This window comes from Tasmannia lanceolata, unplaced genomic scaffold (assembly GCF_043159265.1).
Source record: "Tasmannia lanceolata isolate RefF3 unplaced genomic scaffold, GAP_Taslan_0.1 ptg000025l, whole genome shotgun sequence".
NCBI lineage: Eukaryota > Viridiplantae > Streptophyta > Magnoliopsida > Canellales > Winteraceae > Tasmannia > Tasmannia lanceolata.
In genome coordinates this window covers 14,465,414-14,488,147 of record NW_027518702.1, presented here as the reverse complement: position 1 = coordinate 14,488,147, position 22,734 = coordinate 14,465,414, and the positions used below count along the sequence as shown (strand labels likewise).

The following is a 22,734-nucleotide window of genomic DNA, read 5'->3' as shown; positions in this document are numbered from 1 at the left end:
GGGGTTATAGAGAGGTATAAAAGAGGACTGATCGAATGAAATATGGGGGGAGTTCCTTGATTTCTCTATCCTATGTACATGGAGGAGCGAGAAAAATAAGAAAAAGGAAAGGAAAGTTATTTGCTAGCGTCCATCGTAGAAGGCATTTCCCGGATGGGTCTGTGGATGGTCTGTTGCTTGTGAGAGCAACCACCTCATGAAGACAAAATCTGCTGAAAAGTGAGCCCATGCGGCTGCTCTCATATGCAACAGACCATCCACGAAATGCCTTATGCAATGGATGCTAGCAAATCCCTTTTATAAAACTCTATCTAAGACCCGAAAACTATCAAAACTACACAATCTCAATGATGGATGAGAAGAATCCTTTTCCAAATAAAACTGGGAAAACTTCAAAAAAACACTGTACGGCCCTCTCCGTAGGATGATCCAAACCGTCCATCTGTTGGGCCACAATGTAAATAGGTTATGCCCCAAAAATCATCTCCATTGGATCATGATACTAGTCATTTGGGAAAACTAAATGAGATAGTATAGATCAAGAGGCAGGATCATCTGATAAAGGTCGGACCAATGCCAATGGGCAGAATCGTGGTTGCCATGGGATGGACGGAAAGGATCAAATACACGTGGCCTACATATTGACCATTAATTTCCTGACACGCTGCACGAGGCGGGCGGTTCTACTTGAGGCCTTCTAGAAAGTTCACTTTTCAATAGACGAAAACAGCCCCCTATTGTCGGTTCCCGTATTCGTCACAAAAGTGTACGGTATTATATGAATAAGAAGGGGTAAATTTGTCAACAAATTAAATGAAGCACCGCATCTCATGGAATGATAAAAACCCTAGAAGTCCCTCTGACGACTGGTTTTGTTGCAAAGAGTTTGGAAATTCCTCAGAAAGGAGAAAAAAAAGGAGAAGAATGGCGTCGTTTGATGAAGCTCCACCAGGTGATTCGAAGGCCGGAGAGAAGATCTTCAGGACAAAGTGTGCTCAATGTCATACTGTTGATAAAGGAGCAGGGCACAAGCAAGGTTCAGATTCTCAATCTGATCTCCTCTTTTTTCTTCTCTTCATCATTTATGGTGGATTTATTCATTTTTCCATGATTTGTTCTTTCTCTGTGAAGAAATTGTGATATTGATCATTTGTGTTGAATTTATGCTTATTTTTCTTGATCTGTGAAGAAACTGTGATTTATTGATCATTTATGTGGAATTTATGCGTATTTTTCATGATCTGTTCTTGCTCTGTGAAGAAACTGTTATTTATTGATCATTTATGTGGAATTTATGCTTTTTTTTAGATCTGTGAAGAAACTGTGATCTATTTATCTTTTTTGTGAAATTTATGCATATTTTTCATTATTTTTCTTGCTCTCTGAAGAAACTGTGGTTTATTGATCATTTATGTGGAATTTATGTGTATTTGGTCATGAATTTTTCTTGCTCTGTATAGAAACTGTGATTTATTAGTCCGATTTGCTTGATTCTATTTTTTCTTTATTTATTTATTTTTGAATGGTATTCTATTCTTTTTGTTTATTTTTGTTGTCTCGAATCCTAGGATCTTGTTTGTCTGATGAGATCAGCCTTCTCTCTCTCTCTTTTTTATTTGATTTATTTTTATGAAATCGGAATTTTTATTTGTTTTAGGTTTTATTTCTTGAGAAATTTGTGATTTTTGCTGAGGAATGGAATTTACAAATTTGATCTGTTTGATCTTTTTCTCTCTTTTATCCCTTTCTTATCTGATCCTTTTTTCATCTGCCTGGCAATTCTTCTCCTGTTTTCGTATAGTAAGTTTTTCTTATTTTCCCTCTTTTCTTACGAAGTTCTGAAACTTCTTGGGGATCTGGTGCTATGATTGTCGTAATTTTTCCTATTTTTTCTTTGTTGATCCTAGTTGGTTGAGATTCTAGATTTGATTGTGATGTTGTCTCCCCTTTTTTTCTCTGGTGTATTCTTTCACGACTATCTCTATGTGTTTTTATTCTTTCTTATTTTTCTCCTTTCTATTTTTTCCGGAACTTATAAGCTTCTTTAGGTGGTGCAGTCAGATTAGTTTGCAAGATGAACTTCAATTAGTTTGATCTGGTTCAGTAGTGGTCGTTCTTGATCGGCTTTTTTGCCTATTTGATTTATTATTCAGAATCCTGATGCTTAGACGAGTTTCTCGTGCCTACTCTGTTTGAACTGGTCAATTTTTATCTTATGTCGCTTCTATCAGCTGTGTGTTGTACGCCAGATCAATATAGTATTTTTATTCTCTAGAGAGATTTTTTTTTCGACCATCTCACTGTCCCAATCATACTTGAGTAAGTAAAATCGTAATTTCAACAGATTGTGAGCAGTTTGTTAGAACCTAACAGATCCATGGATTCAGTAGATAATGTGTGCTTACAAGTATAAAGATAATTACTATCTCTTTGGCAGTTGCTAGTGATTTGTGTTACTCTTTGAAAAAAAATTAAAAGTGCCATTAGACAGGTAGCAAATTGCTGAGGCATAGAGATTTCCCTTCGTATTTCTGTGTATCAGAAAGTAACATGTGTGTTAATACTTTGGGATTCCTTCTGTTAAAATAATTAGTAATTTCTAAACGGTGCTCTCTGATGGTAAATTTAGAGCTGGCAATTGAAAACGGGGATCCGCCCCGCCCCGCACGGGGCAGGGATTCCCCGATTTAAACGAGGATGGGTACACGGGGATTACAAAATTCCCTGAAGTAGGGACTGGGCGGGGATGGGGATGCCTCGGAACCCACTCCGCCCAGTAATCTTTATTTATAAAATTACATAAATATCCCTATAAGTGGTTGTCTTTCCATAAATTGTTATATTTTTGTTTAGAAATTTGGATTCTTATATAATAAGCGTTTAATTAGATTAAAAAAAGTAGAAATTTTTATTATAGATAGGCGGGGAATTTTTCCCCATAGTGTGCGAGGTGGGGATGGGGATTAGATTTTCCCCGCAGGGGCGGGGACGGGGATTCCCCCGTCATCCCCCGAAGCGGGGACAGGGAATCTTTCTTGGGACGGGGACGGGGAATGCGACATCCGGACCCGACCCGTCCCATTGCCACACCTAGGTAAATTGCTAAGAGACAAGATTTTACCTTGGCATCTCTTTACATTGGAACCTTGTGTTATGATTCATGACTTAATATGTGTCTAGTTCTAAGGCCATGTTTTCTACTTCTAACTTCTGCAAGTTGGGTATGTGCCTTGCTTTTATTAATTCAATTTGATTGAGACTTCTACTGATAGGTTTTTTTTTTACTGAATGATACCTCAACCGACACCAGTACTGAGAAAAAAAAGTGATTAGCTTGTTTTTGCTAAAAGTGTAAACCATGTATGTATTATTGATGTATGGATGAATATGAACGTGTATATTATAGTAATCCTTTCTTTATCCTAATTTTGGATGTAGTTTGATGTCAAAGTTAAATGAAACTATGTGTGATGGAAATTTGTAACTGCTTTGGAATTGATCCCAAACATCTATCAACATGACTTCATGGGTTTGCAAAGAAAAATATATCAGATTATCCTTGCAGTATGTTGGCCAAATCTGTCATTGCGTTATTGCAATCAGTGTTTCAGAACTTAGACTTGGACATGAGCTAGGCCAGGATGAAAGGGAGTTGACTCGCTCATTGATGCAAACAATTTTTCATTACCTCGGGCAAGTAAAAGTTGTGATTGACTTGGTATGGCAAAATTCATTTTCGGAAGGGAACTCAGCCAAGATAAAAGGGTGTTGATTCGGGCTAGTCGACAACTGATTCAAGGAGCTTGTAAATAGTGAGCGCCTATGAAGCACAGGTTCGGGGTGCGGGTACGACACGACACAGGTACGTGGGTACGTAATTTTCCAAAAAAACGGGGTGTGGGTACGTTCGGGTACGCCGAATATAATAATATATTTTAATATTTTATTATATATTTATAAAAAAATTAAATTTTTTTTTGTAGAGCAATCAAATAACAATAACATCACCAAAATGGAAAGTTCTAATATGACTCTTCATTTCATAAGTGATTAAGCTCCATATTTCATAACATGAGGCATCAATACATCATTCATTTGAAAAAAAGTCTGTCGCCAGTGTGTTGACCAGTGCCTGACAAGATGAATAATTTCGCTAGTGTGTTGACCAGTGCCTGACAAGATGAATAATTTTTAGAGACCAAATTATGAGATTTTTTATACCGGACTTTTGGGATTTAATAATGTTTGGACATGATAGATTTTATGAATTTTTAAAATTTGAAGAATACCCCACCGTTGGAAGTTAAGAAAGTTAAAATTTTGACCCGACCCTTTTTCTGCGAATTTTGTACTAGAACAGGAGAGTTGACTTCTTTCCTTTTAGATTTGGGTTTCGAAATTATTTTTAATAAATCCAAATGGGAGGTATTCCGTTATTTACATGTAAATCTTAAGTAAATGGACATTTGCTTAAATGGTTTACATGTAAATACTAAGTACAGGAAATGAGAGAGAACAAGCAGGAAGGGTTTACAAACCAGATTAGAGAGGCAGGACGTGTCGGGTACGCGTGGGTGCGCACCCATAACACACCCAACACGCACCCAGTACAAGAAAAATGCTTTTTATTATTTTAATTATGGGGGTGCGTACCCAAGGCGTACCTAAACGTACCTGCACCCCATACGTGTCGGGTACGGGTACGAGAGGCCTGGGAGAGTACCTGTGCTTCCTAGGTGAGCGCAATTGTAAATTCCGAATTTGCTATATTAACCAGTTTAAAGCCATGAGAGACTTGTCTAGGTATGATACTACTAGATGGATGAAAGGATATCCATCATCACATATTAACTTCATGATGCAAATTGTAGAACACTATAGTGTAACATTTGAAGCAATTAACCTATTAGGCTACTATGAAAGCAACTGATTTTGGACTTGCTACAACATGTCCCCTATAGCATAAAGTTCAAAAGGAGAGAAGAGCTCAACTGAATAATAGCTTTGAGCAATAGGAAAGCTCTGCATTGCCATTATGTAGTTCTTCCATGTGGGCTTCTGTACAAGGGTCTGCACATTTTGGAATCTGTGTGGCCATGATTATCCATATGTTGTATCTCTATTTTTTTTTTTTTTGAATGGCGAGAACCACCATATGCTGTATCTATTGTTCATTAAGGGTAGAACTATTAATTGCTTGTCTCCCTTGTTCCTATCTTCTATGTGATTAAAATACTTGGAAGTTGCTAGGTTTTTTAATTCCTTATTTTTGAAGCTTATAGTAGCCATATTATTCTTGATTGCATATAGGAAATCATTTAAGTAACCCAGAATTTTCTCTGTTTATTCATTATTGTGACTACGGTTGTTGGAATTTCTAGGACCCAATCTGAATGGTCTATTTGGAAGGCAATCTGGCACAACTGCTGGGTACTCCTACTCTACTGCTAACAAGAACAGGGCCGTGATCTGGGAAGAGAAAACTTTGTATGATTACTTGCTTAATCCCAAGAAGGTATGTGCCGATCCATGCTATCATTTTGTATTTTATGTGGCAGAACTGATCCATTGACAATGTTATATGTATGTGGACAAACTTCATAATCTCATGGTCGTTCATGCACAATTTGATTGTGCATATACCAACATCTATCCAGAAATAGGTATGCTTTCTAATGCGGGATCATTGTAACTCGTTATTTGACATGATTGATGAGACAATTATCATACACATTTCATGATATAAACTAACCCAAGCTTTTTTGGGCGGAATGTTGACTTGTGGAGCAACATGATATTCCAAGTTAATCATTGTTGGACTTACACGAGGAATAGGGTGCCAGTATGTTCTAGATTTTACAAATTGAAGTTGTGAATATCTCGAGGCTTGTATTTCAGGTGTTTTCCCATCATGGAATTATCTGTCCCATGTCATGTGGCATGTTCCTATTGGAATTCATTTATTTTGTTGCAATAGAATTAGGAGCCCTTACCAATTTTGTTGGGTTTACTATGCATATGTATTTTAATGGCGTATGGGCTTAGAACTCACTTGAATGAATATTGAATTCAATTCCTCAAGCTTGGTGTGTGACCTTTTGCTCATGAGAGCTCTTTTCACCTTTTTCTTTGTTTTCTCCTATCTCTCTTGCTTAACTTTTCATAATACCAGTCCATCGATCTTTACCGACACCACCTGCAACCTATACCTTCCCTTCAAATCTTCAACCACCATTACCCTACCCTTTCCCTTCACTTAGCCCTTAACCCTCACCCACAAAGTGTTCAAGAACCCTTTCCTCTTCACCCAACTGTCAATAAAACCTTGTAAACCTGTAACCTGTAAACCCAGTGTTGACTTACAGATCAATCCCCCATTTTATCATAAACCCAACACTTTTCCATTCCCGTTCATTTCTGAGAACGTCCTTAAGTCTAATCCTGAAACCCTTTGTAACGACCCGAAACAATCGAGCCGCTACAAGCAAAAGAAAAACCCTCTGAAAAACACCAATTTTTTTTTTTTTAAATAAACTAAATTATTACATTTTTAAACTTGCCACAACCGCAAATATTATTCAAATTTGAAACCCAAGTAAGAGTCGCACTCTGAAAATAAACATTTAAAGACAATGACATAACACGTCATCGGAACCCAAAAACCAAACTCCACTACGCCCTCCTCTCCCCCTTCTCCTTCTAGGTCTCCTCATCAGCAAAGGCAGCATCTCCAATATTTTCACTTCCTGTGGTTTAAACAACGTAAGCAAGATTTTCCAGTAACTAAGCTCAAGTACATCAAACAATAATGGTGAGAGGTAATGTAGAAGATTCCATGAAGAATATGTTGTTAAACAAAATATGAAACTATAAAGAAATAATATAAATCATAATCGACAATAATTAAAGGAACACACATCTTTAATGTATAAACTCTATAAATGACATGCGACGGCTACACCCCGGGCTCATCTGGCATTTTCCCATTTTTCTTGTTCTTTCATTTATTTCCGTCCAGGTATCCTGCCTCACGACTAGTCCACTACCCCCGTCTAAAGGTAGTGGCGGTTTTGGACTTTTGATTACGGATGACAGACCTCATGTCAAGCCGCCTTAGGGATTATTTCCCTTCGGTAAGATTATCAACACAAGGCTGCGCACACTGATCGTGTTGACTTTTGACCATTTTGGTCCAAGGACGACACAACGGCCTCCCTTATACCCCCATCTACATGCTCATGACAAAGCAATAAGTAATCTATTTTTTTTATTTTTTTTAAACTACATCATGCAAATCTACATAGCGGTTGAAATCTAAAATAAAAGGATTAACTAAAATAACTGTTTGAGATAGGAATATAACTAGAATATCAATCTAACATTAACAAACCCATATTGAGAAATATACAAGAATAGTTCACTGTCACTTGCCTTACACTTCTGCCGGATGAGAGAAACCAAGTCCTAAATAAGGATAGAGGACGCTCAACCTGAAAGTGAGACTAACACCCGATCACACTTGATTCACACCATTTTACTATAACTAGCTTACAGAGGTTTTGGGGTGTCAATTATTTCTTTCAATGATAATTACGATAATGTATTTTCAAGTGGGTTCAATTAGTGTTGAAGTTTCAGATTCAAAAAGGTATACATATAGTTTAAAATTTAGAATTTATAGGTTTAAGTCATTGCTGAAATTTCAGATTCAATGAGTTAAATTTCAGATTTAAAAAGTTCATAAAAGGGATGAAATTTCCGTTTTAAAAGGATTCATGAAGGTGCTGAAATTTCAGTTTTAAAAGGGTTCATAAGTGCTGAAATTTTTGTTTTAAAAGGGTTTATAAGTTACTATTCATGTGGACCCCACATGCTACACTATTCATATGGACCCCACATGTTACTATGCATGTGGACCCCATAGGTTACTATTCATGTGGACCCCACATGCTACTATGCATGTGGACCCCATAGGTTACTATTTATGTGGACCCCACATGCTACTATTTATGTGGACCCCACAGGTTACTATTTCTGTGGACCCTACAGGTTACTATTTCAAATAAGATGATAAAACTTAGGTGGTAGAACCAACCATATTATTCATAATAAATATTTAGGTGGTAGAACCAACCATATTATAATAAATATTTAGGTGGTAGAACCAACCATATTATCCATAATTAATATTTTAAGAACCATATTACTCATAATAAATATTTTAACTATCTATGAAAGACTTACCTTGAAGTGGATTTTCTTCTCCTTTCTTCTTTCTCCCTCTTTCTCTCTTTCCTTCTCCTTTCTCTCTTTCTATTTTTCTTCTTCTTCTCTTCCTCTATTTCTATTTTTCTTCTTCTTCTCTTCCTCTATAAAATCTGACGTGAATAGTGACATGAATAGTGATGTGAATAGTGACGTGAATATTTAATTATTATATTCGTCGGTGGATTTATTATTTAATTATTATTTTGTCGGTTGATTATTATTTAATTATATTTGTGATTGACTATTAATATTAAATTTTCGAGAATAGTAACGGCTGCTTGAATAGTAATAGGATGAAATTATTATTTTTGTGAATAGTAAGATGATTAATATTATTTAACTATTATTTTTCGTCGAAGCGATGATTAATATTAGTTAATTCTTATTTTCGTTGTTTGAATAGTAACATTAGTAGGTGTAATAGTAGTCGGTGTGCGTGACTAGTACTAGTAGGCGGTGTGCTGACTAGTGATGGGTCCCGCTGTTGGTGGGACCCGCTTGTGTAGGGCCCGCTGATGTGGGACCCGCTTGTGTGGGACCCGCTGATGTGGGACCTACTGTTGGTGGGACCCGCTTGTGTGGGACCTACTTGTGGTGGGTCCTACTGTGAATAGTAATTTTGAATAGTTATCTCAATAGTGAACTTGCATAGTAATCTTGCATAGTGACTATTGTGAATAGTAATTATGAATAGTGACTATTGGTAATTTTTTATATGTGTAAGTATCTACTTATTTTTAGTTGACATCTAGGGCGGTGGCTTAGTCGTAGATCATTCGATCTAAGATAATCGAGGGGAAAATAAAAGCCCAAATTTATGATCCGACATCGATCCAAGATGGATTGATGATCTAGGCCATTGGTTGGAACAATAAGGATTAAAAATTTAGATTTTACAAAAATCATGAGGGAGATTGAAAATGGTGGTCTTTACATTCTACCCCCCTTTAAAGGAATTTCGTCCCCGAAATTTAACTTCTAGAGGTAAAGGCTGGAAAAATCCATTTATCTACAAGCATATCTTGCAAAAGACAAATCAATCTACTCTTAAGAAATTTTTATTTATTTATTTTTTTTATTTTTTTTATTTATTTATTTTTTATTTTTATTTTTTATTTTTAGCTTAGAAGAGTTCCGGAAATTTTTTTCTGAACTTCCGACTCACGCTCCCAAGTAGCCTCTTCGACGCCGTGGTGACGCCAAAGCACTTTGACTAAGGGAATTGTCTTGTTCCTTAGGACTCTCTCCTCGTGCTCCAAAATGCGCACTGGCCCTTTGGAAAAGGACTAATCTCCCTGCAGCTCTACTTCGTCATCCACAAGAACGTGAGAAGGGTCGGGATGGTATAAGCGAAGCATGGACACATGAAATACATTATGCATCCGATCAAGGTTTGGAGGCAACTCCAGCTCATATGCTCGAGTTCCGACTCGCTTAGAGATACGATAAGGTCCGATGTAGCGAGGGCTTAATTTTCCTTTTCTTCCGAATCTCATCACTGCCTTGAAAGGTGAGATTTTTACAAATACTTTATCTCCTACAGCGAACTCGAGCTCTCTACGCCGCTGATCAGCATAGCTTTTCTGCCTACTCTGTGCTACCTTCAATCTGTCTCTGATTAAGGTCACCATCTCTGCAGCCTCTTGTACAATTTTTTGCCCAAGCAATTACTTCTCTCCGACTTCTACCCAACACAACGGGGTTCTGCAAGGACGACCATACAATGCTTCGAAGGGTGCCATCTGAATGCTCAATGTAAAGACCACCATTTTCAATCTCCCTCATGATTTTTGTAAAATCTAAATTTTTAATCCTTATTGTTCCAACCAATGGCCTAGATCATCAATCCATCTTGGATCGATGTCGGATCATAAATTTGGGCCTTTATTTTCCCCTCGATTATCTTAGATCGAATGATCTACGACTAAGCCACCGCCCTAGATGTCAACTAAAAATGAGTAGATACTTACACATATAAAAAATTACCAATAGTCACTACTCATAATTACTATTCACAATAGTAACTATGCAAGATTACTATGCAAGTTCACTATTGAGATAACTATTCAAAATTACTATTCACAGTAGGACCCACCGAATACTATTTATCAGCGGGTCCCACCACAAGTAGGTCCCACACAAGCGGGTCCCACCAACAGTAGGTCCCACATCAGCGGGTCCTACACAAGCGGGTCCCACATCAGCGGACCCTACACAAGCGGGTCCCACCAACAGCGGGACCCATCACTAGTCAGCACACCGCCTATTACTAGTCACGCACACCGACTACTATTACACTACTGTTACTATTCAAACAACGAAAATAAGAATTAACTAATATTAATCATCGCCGACGAAAAATAATAGTTAAATAATATTAATCATCTTACTATTCACAAAAATAATAATTTCATCCTATTACTATTCAAGCAGCCGTTACTATTCTCGAAAATTTAATATTAATCATACTGTTACTAGTCAATCACAAATATAATTAAATAATAATCAACCGACAAAATAATAATTAAATAATAAATCCACCGACGAATATAATAATTAAATATTCACGTCACTATTCACGTCACTATTCACATCACTATTCATGTCACTATTCACGTCAGATTTTCCTATAGAGGAAGAGAAGAAGAAGAAAAATAGAAATAGAGAATGGAGAAGGAAAGAGAGAAAGAGAGAGAAAGAGGGAGAAAGAAGAAAGGAGAAGAAAATCCACTTCAAGGTAAGTCTTTCATAGATAGTTAAAATATTTATTATGAGTAATATGGTTCTTAAAATATTAATTATGGATAATATGGTTGGTTCTACCACCTAAATATTTATTATAATATGGTTGGTTCTACCACCTAAATATTTATTATGAATAATATGGTTGGTTCTACCACCTAAGTTTTATCATCTTATTTGAAATAGTAACCTGTAGGGTCCACAGAAATAGTAACCTGTGGGGTCCACATGAATAGTAGCATGTGGGGTCCACATAAATAGTAACCTATGGGGTCCACATGCATAGTAGCATGTGGGGTCCACATGAATAGTAACCTATGGGGTCCACATGCATAGTAACATGTGGGGTCCATATGAATAGTGTAGCATGTGGGGTCCACATGAATAGTAACTTATAAACCCTTTTAAAACAAAAATTTCAGCACTTATGAACCCTTTTAAAACTGAAATTTCAGCACCTTCATGAATCCTTTTAAAACGGAAATTTCATCCCTTTTATGAACTTTTTAAATCTGAAATTTAACTCATTGAATCTGAAATTTCAGCAATGACTTAAACCTATAAATTCTAAATTTTAAACTATATGTATACCTTTTTGAATCTGAAACTTCAACACTAATTGAACCCACTTGAAAATACATTATCGTAATTATCATTGAAAGAAATAATTGACACCCCAAAACCTCTGTAAGCTAGTTATAGTAAAATGGTGTGAATCAAGTGTGATCGGGTGTTAGTCTCACTTTCAGGTTGAGCGTCCTCTATCCTTATTTAGGACTTGGTTTCTCTCATCCGGCAGAAGTGTAAGGCAAGTGACAGTGAACTATTCTTGTATATCTCTCAATATGGGTTTGTTAATGTTAGATTGATATTCTAGTTATATTCCTATCTCAAACAGTTATTTTAGTTAATCCTTTGATTTTAGATTTCAACCGCTATGTAGATTTGCATGATGTAGTTTAAAAAAAATAAAAAAAATAGATTACTTATTGCTTTGTCATGAGCATGTAGATGGGGGTATAAGGGAGGCCGTTGTGTCGTCCTTGGACCAAAATGGTCAAAAGTCAACACGATCAGTGTGCGCAGCCTTGTGTTGATAATCTTACCGAAGGGAAATAATCCCTAAGGCGGCTTGACATGAGGTCTGTCATCCGTAATCAAAAGTCCAAAACCGCCACTACCTTTAGACGGGGGTAGTGGACTAGTCGTGAGGCAGGGTACCTGGACGGAAATAAATGAAAGAACAAGAAAAAGGGGAAAATGCCAGATGAGCCCGGGGTGTAGCCGTCGCATGTCATTTATAGAGTTTATACATTAAAGATGTGTGTTCCTTTAAGGTCCGATGTAGCGAGGGCTTAATTTTCCTTTTCTTCCGAATCTCATCACTGCCTTGAAAGGTGAGATTTTTACAAATACTTTATCTCCTACAGCGAACTCGAGCTCTCTACGCCGCTGATCACCATAGCTTTTCTGCCTACTCTGTGCTACCTTCAATCTGTCTCTGATTAAGGTCACCATCTCTGCAGCCTCTTGTACAATTTTTGGCCCAAGCAATTGCTTCTCTCCGACTTCTACCCAACACAACGGGGTTCTGCAAGGACGACCATACAATGCTTCGAAGGGTGCCATCTGAATGCTCTGCTGATAACTATTGTTATAGGCGAACTCAGCCAAGGGCAAGTGCTGCTCCCAGTCTCCTCCAAAATCAAGAATGCAAGCTCTCAACAGATCTTCTATAATCTGATTTACCCTCTCCGTCTTGCCATCAGTTTGAGGGTGATAAGCAGTGCTAAAGTTCAACTTCGAACCCAAGGCCCCATGCAATTTACGCCAAAAGTTGGAGGTAAATCTGGTGTCTCTATCTGATACAATAGAAGAAGGCACACCATGCAATCTGATGATTTGCTCAACATAAACCTCTGCCATCTTATCCAAAGTCCAAGTCTTCTTCATGGGAATGAAGTGTGCTTACTTGGTAAGACGGTCTACTATCACCCAGATGCTATCAAATCCACGCTTAGATCTTGGCAATCCCATGACAAAGTCCATGGACAGACCGTCCCACTTCCATTCAGGGATTTCCAAAGGTTCGAGAGTACCCCCAGGTTTCTGGTGCTCGATTTTAACCTTCTGACAAGTCAAGCATTTAGAAACATAATCAGCCACATCTCTTTTCATTCCATTCCACCAGAAGTTCCTCTTCAAGTCTTGATACATCTTAGTGCTACCCGAATGGATGGTGTAGCGAGACTTATGAGCCTCATCTAAGATGCTCTTCCTGAGATCTTCCTTAGCCGGTACACAAATCCGACCTTTAAGATAAAGACAATCATCTGGTCGAATAGATAATTCTGGCCTGGAATCTATAACAGTCCGCAACTGAATAATCTCGGTATCATCAACTTGAGCTGATTTGATCGACTCTAACAAGTCCGACTGTACTCGTAAGTTGGCGATGAACGAACTTTCACCAATCTCACAAGTCCCCAGGGATAGATCCCTGAACTGTTCCAGAAGTCTCCATTCCTTCATCATCAAGCAAGCCATTGAAGTACGACCTTGCCTGCTAAGGGCATCTGCCACAACATTGGCCTTCCCAGGATGGTAGCTCAAGTTGAAATCATAATCTTTCAGGAACTCGAGCCACCTCCTCTGGCGCATGTTTAATTCCTTCTGATCAAAGAGGTACTTGAGGCTTTTGTGATCTGTGAAGACTTCAAATTTTACCCCATACAAATAATGCCGCCAGATTTTGAGCGCAAAAACCACCGCTGCTAGTTCCAAATCATGAGTGGGATAGTTTACTTCATGCCTCTTCAATTGACGTGACCCATAGGCGATCACCCTACCTGTCTGCATGAGTACACAACCCAATCCCTTGATGGAAGCATCATTGTACACTACATACTCCCCCCCTTCAGAAGGAAGAATGAGAACTGGCGCAGAAGTTAACTTCTTCTTCAACTCCTGAAAACTTTGCTCACATTCATCATTCCAGACAAACTTTGTATTTTTTCTAGTCAACTTTGTCAAGGGACCCGCCAATGTAGAGAAACCTTCCACAAACCTTCTGTAATACCCTGCCAAGCCCAAGAAGCTCCTGATCTCAGTCGCATTGTGTAACGACCCGATTTCCGTCGTGTCGCTACGAGCAAAAGAAAGTAAAAATCATGGAAATATTTTTTTTTTTTTATACAAGCATCAACGACGATCCCGATAGAATCTTATTACAACTTAAAAATGATACATGACGTAAGACGTCAAAATGCAAGGACTCCAGGAACGAACTCTCTGATCACACAGTCCCTTATCCCATGGTTCCTTCATTTGCAAATGCTCCGCCATCTAATGCCTCAACCCCTGTGGTGGAGGAATCAACGTCAAAGCAGGGTCATCCAAAGACCGAGCAAAGTAAAAGAGACAATAATAACAGTGCATACAATAAAATCCACATTTCAATAATGTCTAGAATAAAGATTACAATGCCCATGGCAATATAAATCAAAGGAGTGACAATAATTTCAATGTATGCTATGTATGCATGTATGCAACAATTTTATAAAATGAGACAGCACATTCCCCAGGTACATCCGGCTTTTCCCCCATTTATTTTTCTGTCAGTTCTTTTCTGACTTTTTCATTTTCTTTTATTTTTTTCTGCCGGTGTCCTTGCCGCACGGCTAACCACTACCCCTGTCTGAAGGTAGTGACGTTATGGACTTGGATTACGGTCTCGCATTTGCCGAGCCGGGGATACTATCCCTCGGGGATACTTTCCCTTTTTGGTTGGTTTGCCAACGAAAGGCAGTACACGCTTCTCGCGTTGGCCTTTGGACCTTAGGTCCCAGGATGATTCCACCACACCCTTAAGTTCCCCTTCACTTTCCCCCATGTATGCAACATGTATGCAATTACTTACCTTTGCCTTTCTTCCTGCATTCATTTCAATTCATTTGATTCCAGCATTCATTTCAATTCATTTGATTCCAGGCAAGCGAGTATAAATTCACTAAGCAGGTATTTATCAGGCAATTTATAAGCAGAGCTACATTGCATAGACAATTATATTGAACACCATTACAAGACAAGGTCTAGCTGTCACCTGCCTTTTCTTATAGTCGCAGTAGGACGAGATGGCTCCTGTAGGCAAATAAGTGAAATAGGTCAACTTATTTTAGTCTAGGTCCTTTTAATATCACACAGACAACACTTGTCCTTTTTGTGTCCATTTATGTCCTAAAATAAGGTTCCCTGTGTTCACTATTCATGTGGGCCCCACATGCTACTATTCATGTGGGCCCCATCATGTCACTATTTATGTGGGCCCCGCATGTCACTATTTATGTGGGCCCCATCATGTCACTATTTATGTGGGCCCCATCATGTCACTATTTATGTGGGCCCCATCATGTCACTATTCATTTCACCATAAGTTGATAAAGTTTACTTTACGGTTACAATGCTAGTATTTCACCGTTAAGTATATAGGTGGTAGAACCAACCATTACTTTATCCATATAGGTGGTAAAACCAACCATTACTTCAAATAAAATATAGGTAGGTGGTAGAACCAACCATGAAAGAGATCATTAAATAATTTAGGTGGTAGAACCAACCATTGAAAGAGATCATTGCTTTCAAATAATTTTAGGTGGTAGAACCAACCATGAAAGAGAGACTATTATAAAAGACTTACTTGGTAGTGGATTTTCTTTTTCCTTCTTCTCTCTCTCTTCCTCTTTCTCTTTCTTCTCTTCTCTTCCTCTCTCTCTCTCTCTCTCTTCTCTTCTCTTCTCTTCTCTTCTCCTTTTCTTCTCCTCCTCCTCCTCTATTTATAGACATTTTTTTGCATAGTTTTTTTTGCATAGTAAAGACTATTTACTATTTTAAATTATTATTTCTGTCGGTCAATAGTATTTTTGCATAGTACTTTTGCATAGTAAAAACTATTTACTATTTTAAATTATTATTTTCGTCGGTTAACAGTATTTTGCATAGTTAATAATATTTTTTTATTATTAATTTTGTCGGTCAATAGTATTTTTGCATTTTTTTATTATTATTTTCGTCGGTGCGATGATATTTTCGTTTCCACTAGGGATGGGTCCCGCTGGTGGTAGGACCCGCTGGTCGTGGGGCCCGCTTGTGTGGGACCTACTTGTGTGAGACCTACTTGTGTGGGGCCCGCTGATGTGGGGCCCGCTGATGTGGGACCTGCGGGTGTGGGGCCCGCTGATGTGGGACCTACTGATGGTGGGACTCGTTTGTAAATAGTACTCGGTGGGTCCTACTGTGAATAATACTTTTAAATAGTGTATCTCAATAGTGAACTTGCATAGTATTTCTGCATAGTAATCTCGCATAGTGACTATTGTGAATAGTGACTATTGGAAATTTTTAACATATATATATCTATTCCGTTTTTGTTGACATCTGGGGCGGTGGCTTAGTGGTAGGAAGCCGTTCAATCTTAGCTTAGACTTGGGTTCGAATCGTGTACGCCCCATTATGCCAGATGTCCTCATGCCCGATTAACTTGGGGAAAATGAGTAATGGCCGATGATTACCCACCTATGAGGCCATTTTTATATTTATATATATATATATATATATATATATATATATATCTATTTTACCGGTTCTTACATATTGGTGGGTTGCTTCCACAATGTAACTGCCTCAATTTTTGCTGGGTCGACTGAGATACCCTCTTTAGAGACCACGTGACCTAAAAATGTCACTCTCTCTAACCAAAATTCGCACTGGGAGAACTTGGCAAACAATTGATTATGTCTTAAAGTCTCAAGTACATGCCTCAAATGATTTACATGATCATCCCTGGACTTCGAATAGATGAGGATATCATCAATAAACACCACTACGAACAGATCTAAGAAGGGCTTGAAGATTCTGTTCATCACATCCATGAATATCGCCGGGGCATTTGTCAACCCAAACAGCATCACTACAAATTCAAAATGGCCATAACGGGTCCTAAATGCAGTCTTAGGTATGTTCTCATCCCTGACTCGCAGTTGATGACACCCTGATCTGAGGTCAATCTTGGAGAAGTAGCAGGCTCCTTGCAACTGGTCAAAGAGATCGTCAATCCTCGGCAAGGGATATCGATTCTTAATGGTGACTTTGTTCAGCTGTCGATAATCAATACATAGACGGAGGCTACCATCCTTCTTCTTAACAAATAAAACAGGAGCACCCCACGGCGAAGAACTTGGCCTGATGAATCCCTTCTCAAGTAACTCAGACAATTGCTCCTTTAGTTCCTTTAGCTCAGCAGCGGCCATCCTATATGGTGCCTTGGATATAGGCTTGGTCCCTAACTCGAGGTTGATGGTGAAGTCAACCTCTCTGTGGGGAGGTAGATCAGTGAGGTCCTCGGGAAAGACATCGAGAAACTCCCTCACTACAGGAATATTTGCCGCTGAAAGTTCAAGTTTATCATCTTCCCTTTTTACATAAGCGAGATAGCATTCGCAACCCTTGCTTATCAATTTCTGAGCCTTGAGCGCTGCAATAATTCTGATCTTCTTAGGGCATTTCACACCCTCAAATACAAACTCCTCCTCTCCAGGAATACCAAATTTGACCAACTTATGGAAGCAATCGACACTGGCGTGATAAGATGCTAGCCAATCCATGCCGAGAATGACCTTGAAGTCATTCATATCCAATAAGACAAGGTCTCCCAGAAGTTCCCTGTCCCCAATCTTAATTACACAACCCTTACATACTAAATCTGTAACTACCACATCCCCTATAGGCGTAACAACTCTCAAAGAATTCAGCAAAGGTACAGGGATCAGATTTAATTCTTGAGCAAAGACAGGAGATATGAAGGATAGAGTAGAGCCAGAATCAATCAAAATATGAGCAGGCACATGATTAATAAAGAGCTGACCTTCGATAACCGCATCTGAAGCCTCTGCATCCTGCTGGCTTAGGGCAAAGACTCGGTTCACTGGTGCCTGTGGTGCATTTTTTTCCTGGTTCTGGGTACGGTTCTGATTTCCCCTCCACAGGGTTTGCTGCTGTGCAAGTGGGGGTCGAGGCTGATTTTGCTGCTGCTGCGGATTTCCCATTGTCTTGACATTCTGATTCACATAGGGCGGCACAAATTTCTGATCTCTCCCTGTTGTTCTAAACTCCTGGCGCTTGATCCTAGGACAATTTCTCTGCTTGTGTGAAGGATCTCCGCAATTAAAACAAACATTCATGGTCCTCCAGCACTGACCACTATGAGCTTTTTCACAAAGAGGGCACACTGCTCTAGATTGAGTACCACTATCTGTCCTCTGCTTCTTAGGGGGAGGCATCTGGTTTCTATTTGTAGAAAACTGAACTCGCGCCGCTTGTACTAGCTTTTCACTACGCTCTGCAACTTCAGCCATCTCACAGGCTTCTGCCAAAGTCTGAGGTCTCAGATTGATGATGTTCGCCATGATAGAAGGGCGAAGACCATCGATAAATTTCCTTACCTTGTCCTCCTCGGTAGCGGCGTACCCGGGTGCATACCTTGACAATTGTCTAAATTTGGCCCCATATTGGGCCACAGTCAATACTCCCTGACTCAACGACGCAAACTGAGATGCCAATGAGTTCTTCACATGAGCTGGGAAATACTGATTGTTAAATCGCACCTTGAATTGTGCCCATGACTCATCCTTCGCTGGAGGATAGCTTTGCTCAACCGATCTCCACCATACACCAGCGTCATCTTTCAGCAAGAAGGAGGCAAGACGAATCCTCTGAACATTGGAGCAATCCATGACGGCGAAGATACGCTCAACCTCTATTATCCAATGGTCCGCCGCCAAGGGATCCCCTGCCCCGGAGAATTCAGGAGGATGATAATCCCTAAACTGCCGATGCAGTAAGGAGGGGTCTGTTACTGCCCTCAGCTCCTGACGTCCTGCAAGTGACGCCGCAATGTTCTGAAGCGCAGCCTGATTGGCTTCCTGAGCCTGTGCTAAGGCAGCTTGATTGGCGGCTTGCGTCTGAGCCTGTCCTCTCAAGAGCTCTGCAATCATAACCAACGGGTCCTGACCTTGACCTTCCTCATTCTGGTCATTTGTTGAGCTAGCATTCCCTCTCCTATGGTATGTCTTGTTTGGTTGCATCTGTAAGATTAACAAACCATATTAGTTGCGTAAGCTTCTTGCTAATAGCATTTGCAGGTGTGAGTATTTTATTTTATTTTTTACTCTTATATCTTGTCCTACTACCCCTTTCCTAGACGTACCCAAACTCACAATCCAGGTTTTTCGAAAACCTAGGGCTCTGATACCCTTGAACCCCTACCCAGCCCAGATCCAACTTGTGATCTTTTGAGATCCAGGATCAGGCTCCTGAACTCTTACAGTCTTACTTTTCTAAACTGTCACCTCTGAACCCGGGGTGGAGGCACATATGTGAATTGCAAAATCCCTTTCCCAACGAGTTTTTTCTGCCCCAAAACAACAAAGAATTTCTTCTTATTGTACAATCCGACGACTCTTGGATGCTTTCATACAATCACCTCTGCAGCAGCACGCAGATCCTTCTCATTCTACCCCTCCTATTCCAAATGAATATTGCATCACCAGATGGTACAACGAATAGACAAGCCCAGGCCGGAGAATAAGGAAGTTCCAACCTCTTTCTGTCATCCCTACTTCCTAGCCCAATGACCAATGCAGGGAAAGTGTAAATTAGCCCCCCCCCCCCCCCCCCCCCCCCCACACACACACACACACCCCAAGTGTAAATTCCTGGCTCCAGCCGTCTGACTGAACCCTTCATTTATAGCCTTCTACACTTTAATCCTATGCCCCACATCAACTTCCCTACAATCTTGAATCATTTCAGATCCTAGATTCGTTCAAAACCCTTGCCCATCATATTTACAGACCCAGAATTGTGAGTACACCCACCCTTTCTTTTTTAACCCCAACCTCATCAAGTAACTTGTTGTCTTGTTGACAAGCATGCAGTTAAACTGTGCCTTAAAAGCCCACTTCCTTGGACTGTTCGACCACCAAATACTACAGCTAGTCCCTATACCATATCCAAAACCTATGTAGGGATTCCTCATAACTTGTCTTAGGCTTTTGCAGATTGACTCAAATCAGTTGATTTATGTAAATGGGCTTGACCAAGTCAACAAGCCAATGGATTTGCTCTGAAACGATTACAGAATCGAGAGAAGTACGTAAAATTTTAGATAATGGCTTTTATTCAAGAATGAGAAGCAAACATGCAATGGAACATAACAAGAAATAAGAGAAACAAGTAGTAAAACTTAGAGAAATTGGTTTAATTTAATAATGAGAATTGAAATAGGAGACTTGAAAATTAGTAGTCTTCAGCTTGTATAGCCTTTTTCTGCTACCATTGCATATAGCTTTGGTTTTGGAGGATGAGAAGTAAACAGTGTGGGGAGACTAGAGAAGAAAATCCAGAGGATTAGAAGAGCATGCCTTTTTCTAGCGAAGAAAATTCAAATCCCCTATACGGGTGATTGCGTGCATCCATAGGGATTAGTCCCGCTCTAAAATGGGGTGGGGAAATACCCTATGTCATAAAAAAAACAAAAAACAAGTCTTTATTTTTTCTAGCGAGCATGTCTGATATGAATCCAGCTGTATTAACCCCCATACCTTTGTTAATGAGTCTAATGCGGGATTGCCATGTTGTGCATATCGTAGCAATTGGACAATCTTGGCTCTGTGGTTGGTGACCTCTTTAGTCGGTGGTTAGAAAGGAAAATAGGCACAGGTGTTGTTGGAAATAAAGTGTTGCTCATTATTTTAATTTCATAATTACCCTGAAATCTTGAATAGAAGCCTTGAGAAGCATATATTCTTTAGCAAAAGCTTGATGTTTTGAGAAGTACCATGGAAGGCCATGTTTGGCAACTATGATTTTTTTTCCATGAAAAAATAGTTTCTCAAGTGGTGAGAGGGGTAGGGGGAAGGGTGTGATGAGAGACAGGTCATGAATCAGTAGAGGGTGAGAATTGACCAACAAATGGAGAAAATTAATCATATTTTGAGGGGAGGTTTTTGTTTCCATGGATTCTCACTCTGTCCCTCTCATGTCTCTCCCACCCTCCCTCGCCATTGGGTAAGCTAATATCCCATTGTAAAAGAATTCATGGTAGCCAAACATGCCCTAACAGTCCATATGGTTCAATCATGTGAAATTTGTGTTCATACAAGGCCAACCTTCTTCCCAAAGGTGCCTTATGAAGGCCGGTCTACAGAGGTGCCAAAGAAGGCTCGTGGCGCATGTGCGTGGATTAGGATTATTGCGCCCTGAGATCAAGCCACAGATCGGTCCGAAGCAAGCTTCTTCTCTCGTTCTTTAAGAAAAAACCACGCACACTTATTTTCATGTATTGGAAATCAGAAGATCAGGGTATAGGGTTTTTTTATGCTTAATAGATTTCCATCTTCTCATTTGAAAACAGTTCTATCCTCATAAAGCCTCAACCTGTTCGGATACATTTTCCAATCAATCAGTAAAACCGTACAGATATTGCTGTTGCAACTCTCTATCTTAAACTTCAGTGATCAAGCTCAGATATTTTTATTTTTTTTGCTTCCAATATATTTGTTGCCAGAACTATTGCAATGATAATGAGTGGGAAATATCAACTGCCACAATATAATGAAATGGAGACTGTAGAGTAAAATGAGTTGTATTTGTTCAAGTAATCTCCTATCTTTCCCGCATTTAAAATTGATGTTTGAATGCCCGTTGTGTTGCAGTACATTCCTGGAACAAAGATGGTTTTCCCAGGTCTGAAAAAGCCCCAGGACCGTGCAGATCTCATATCTTATCTCAAGGAATCCACTGCCTCTTGATGCTTCTTTTCTATGTTGTTCCACTGCCATTGGAGTTTTTGGTTGCAGAGTCTGATAAAAAAGACTAATTTTTTTAGCAATAAAGAGACCCTTAAGGTGGGTCACCATGCTCTTATTCAAGCAGCGTAGTTAAGACTTAAGAGAGGGATACATACTCTGACTTCTTATACATTCATCCTGGCAATATTATGTGTTTTGACATATTTCTATACTCATCATCATATTCTTCTCATTCTGATATTTCTTGCTTTAAATCGTTAACTCCACGCCATCTGAAACTATTACAAGGAAATGATATGATTATGGTTAATTTAGATGGATGCTTTAAATTTAGGCTGCTGATATTTTCACTACTAAATTTTGATAATTGCAGTAACTCATCTTCTTACATTATTTAAGCAGCCATCAAAGGTTTTATTATAGTTCCCAAAAAGCTCTTACAAGCCGAGTAGCAAAGGAAGGACATGCTGAGTTTGTGAAAGTATTAAAACATGGTAGTGCTAATATCATTAACCTCATCCGTCTATTACTAAGGATCATCCTATGAAGGCGATTTACAGGTTACATCCTATTTATACTAGCCTGTCAAATGAACGGTTTAGATTATCTTAACAAGTGTGCCCCACTCTACTTTTTGAAAAGTAATGGACTTATCGCGCGCACATGTGTAAGCCCTTATAGTGCCTTATTTTTATAGGACGATCCCAACCCTCCGATGATTATGGAAACCTCTATAGATCAGAGGGCTAGGATCATCCTATGGAAATGTTTTTGGGGCATAGGTGGGTTCCATCACATGGACGGTTTGGATCAGCCTATGATGTGGTCCTACTTTTTGATAAATAAGGACTTACACCAT

The 22,734-nt window shown here is 39.2% G+C and overlaps 1 protein-coding gene across 1 annotated transcript; it reads left to right on the top strand.

Annotated features, from left to right (window-relative positions):
• The first annotated feature begins 851 nt into the window (after positions 1-851).
• On the top strand, positions 852-22,088 carry LOC143857516 (cytochrome c). The gene is made up of 3 exons (XM_077367955.1): positions 852-1,036; positions 5,382-5,515; positions 21,780-22,088. The coding sequence occupies exons 1-3, from the start codon at positions 925-927 to the stop codon at positions 21,873-21,875; spliced, it is 342 nt and encodes a 113-aa protein (XP_077224070.1). The 5' UTR covers positions 852-924; the 3' UTR covers positions 21,876-22,088.
• Positions 22,089-22,734: the final 646 nt, after the last annotated feature.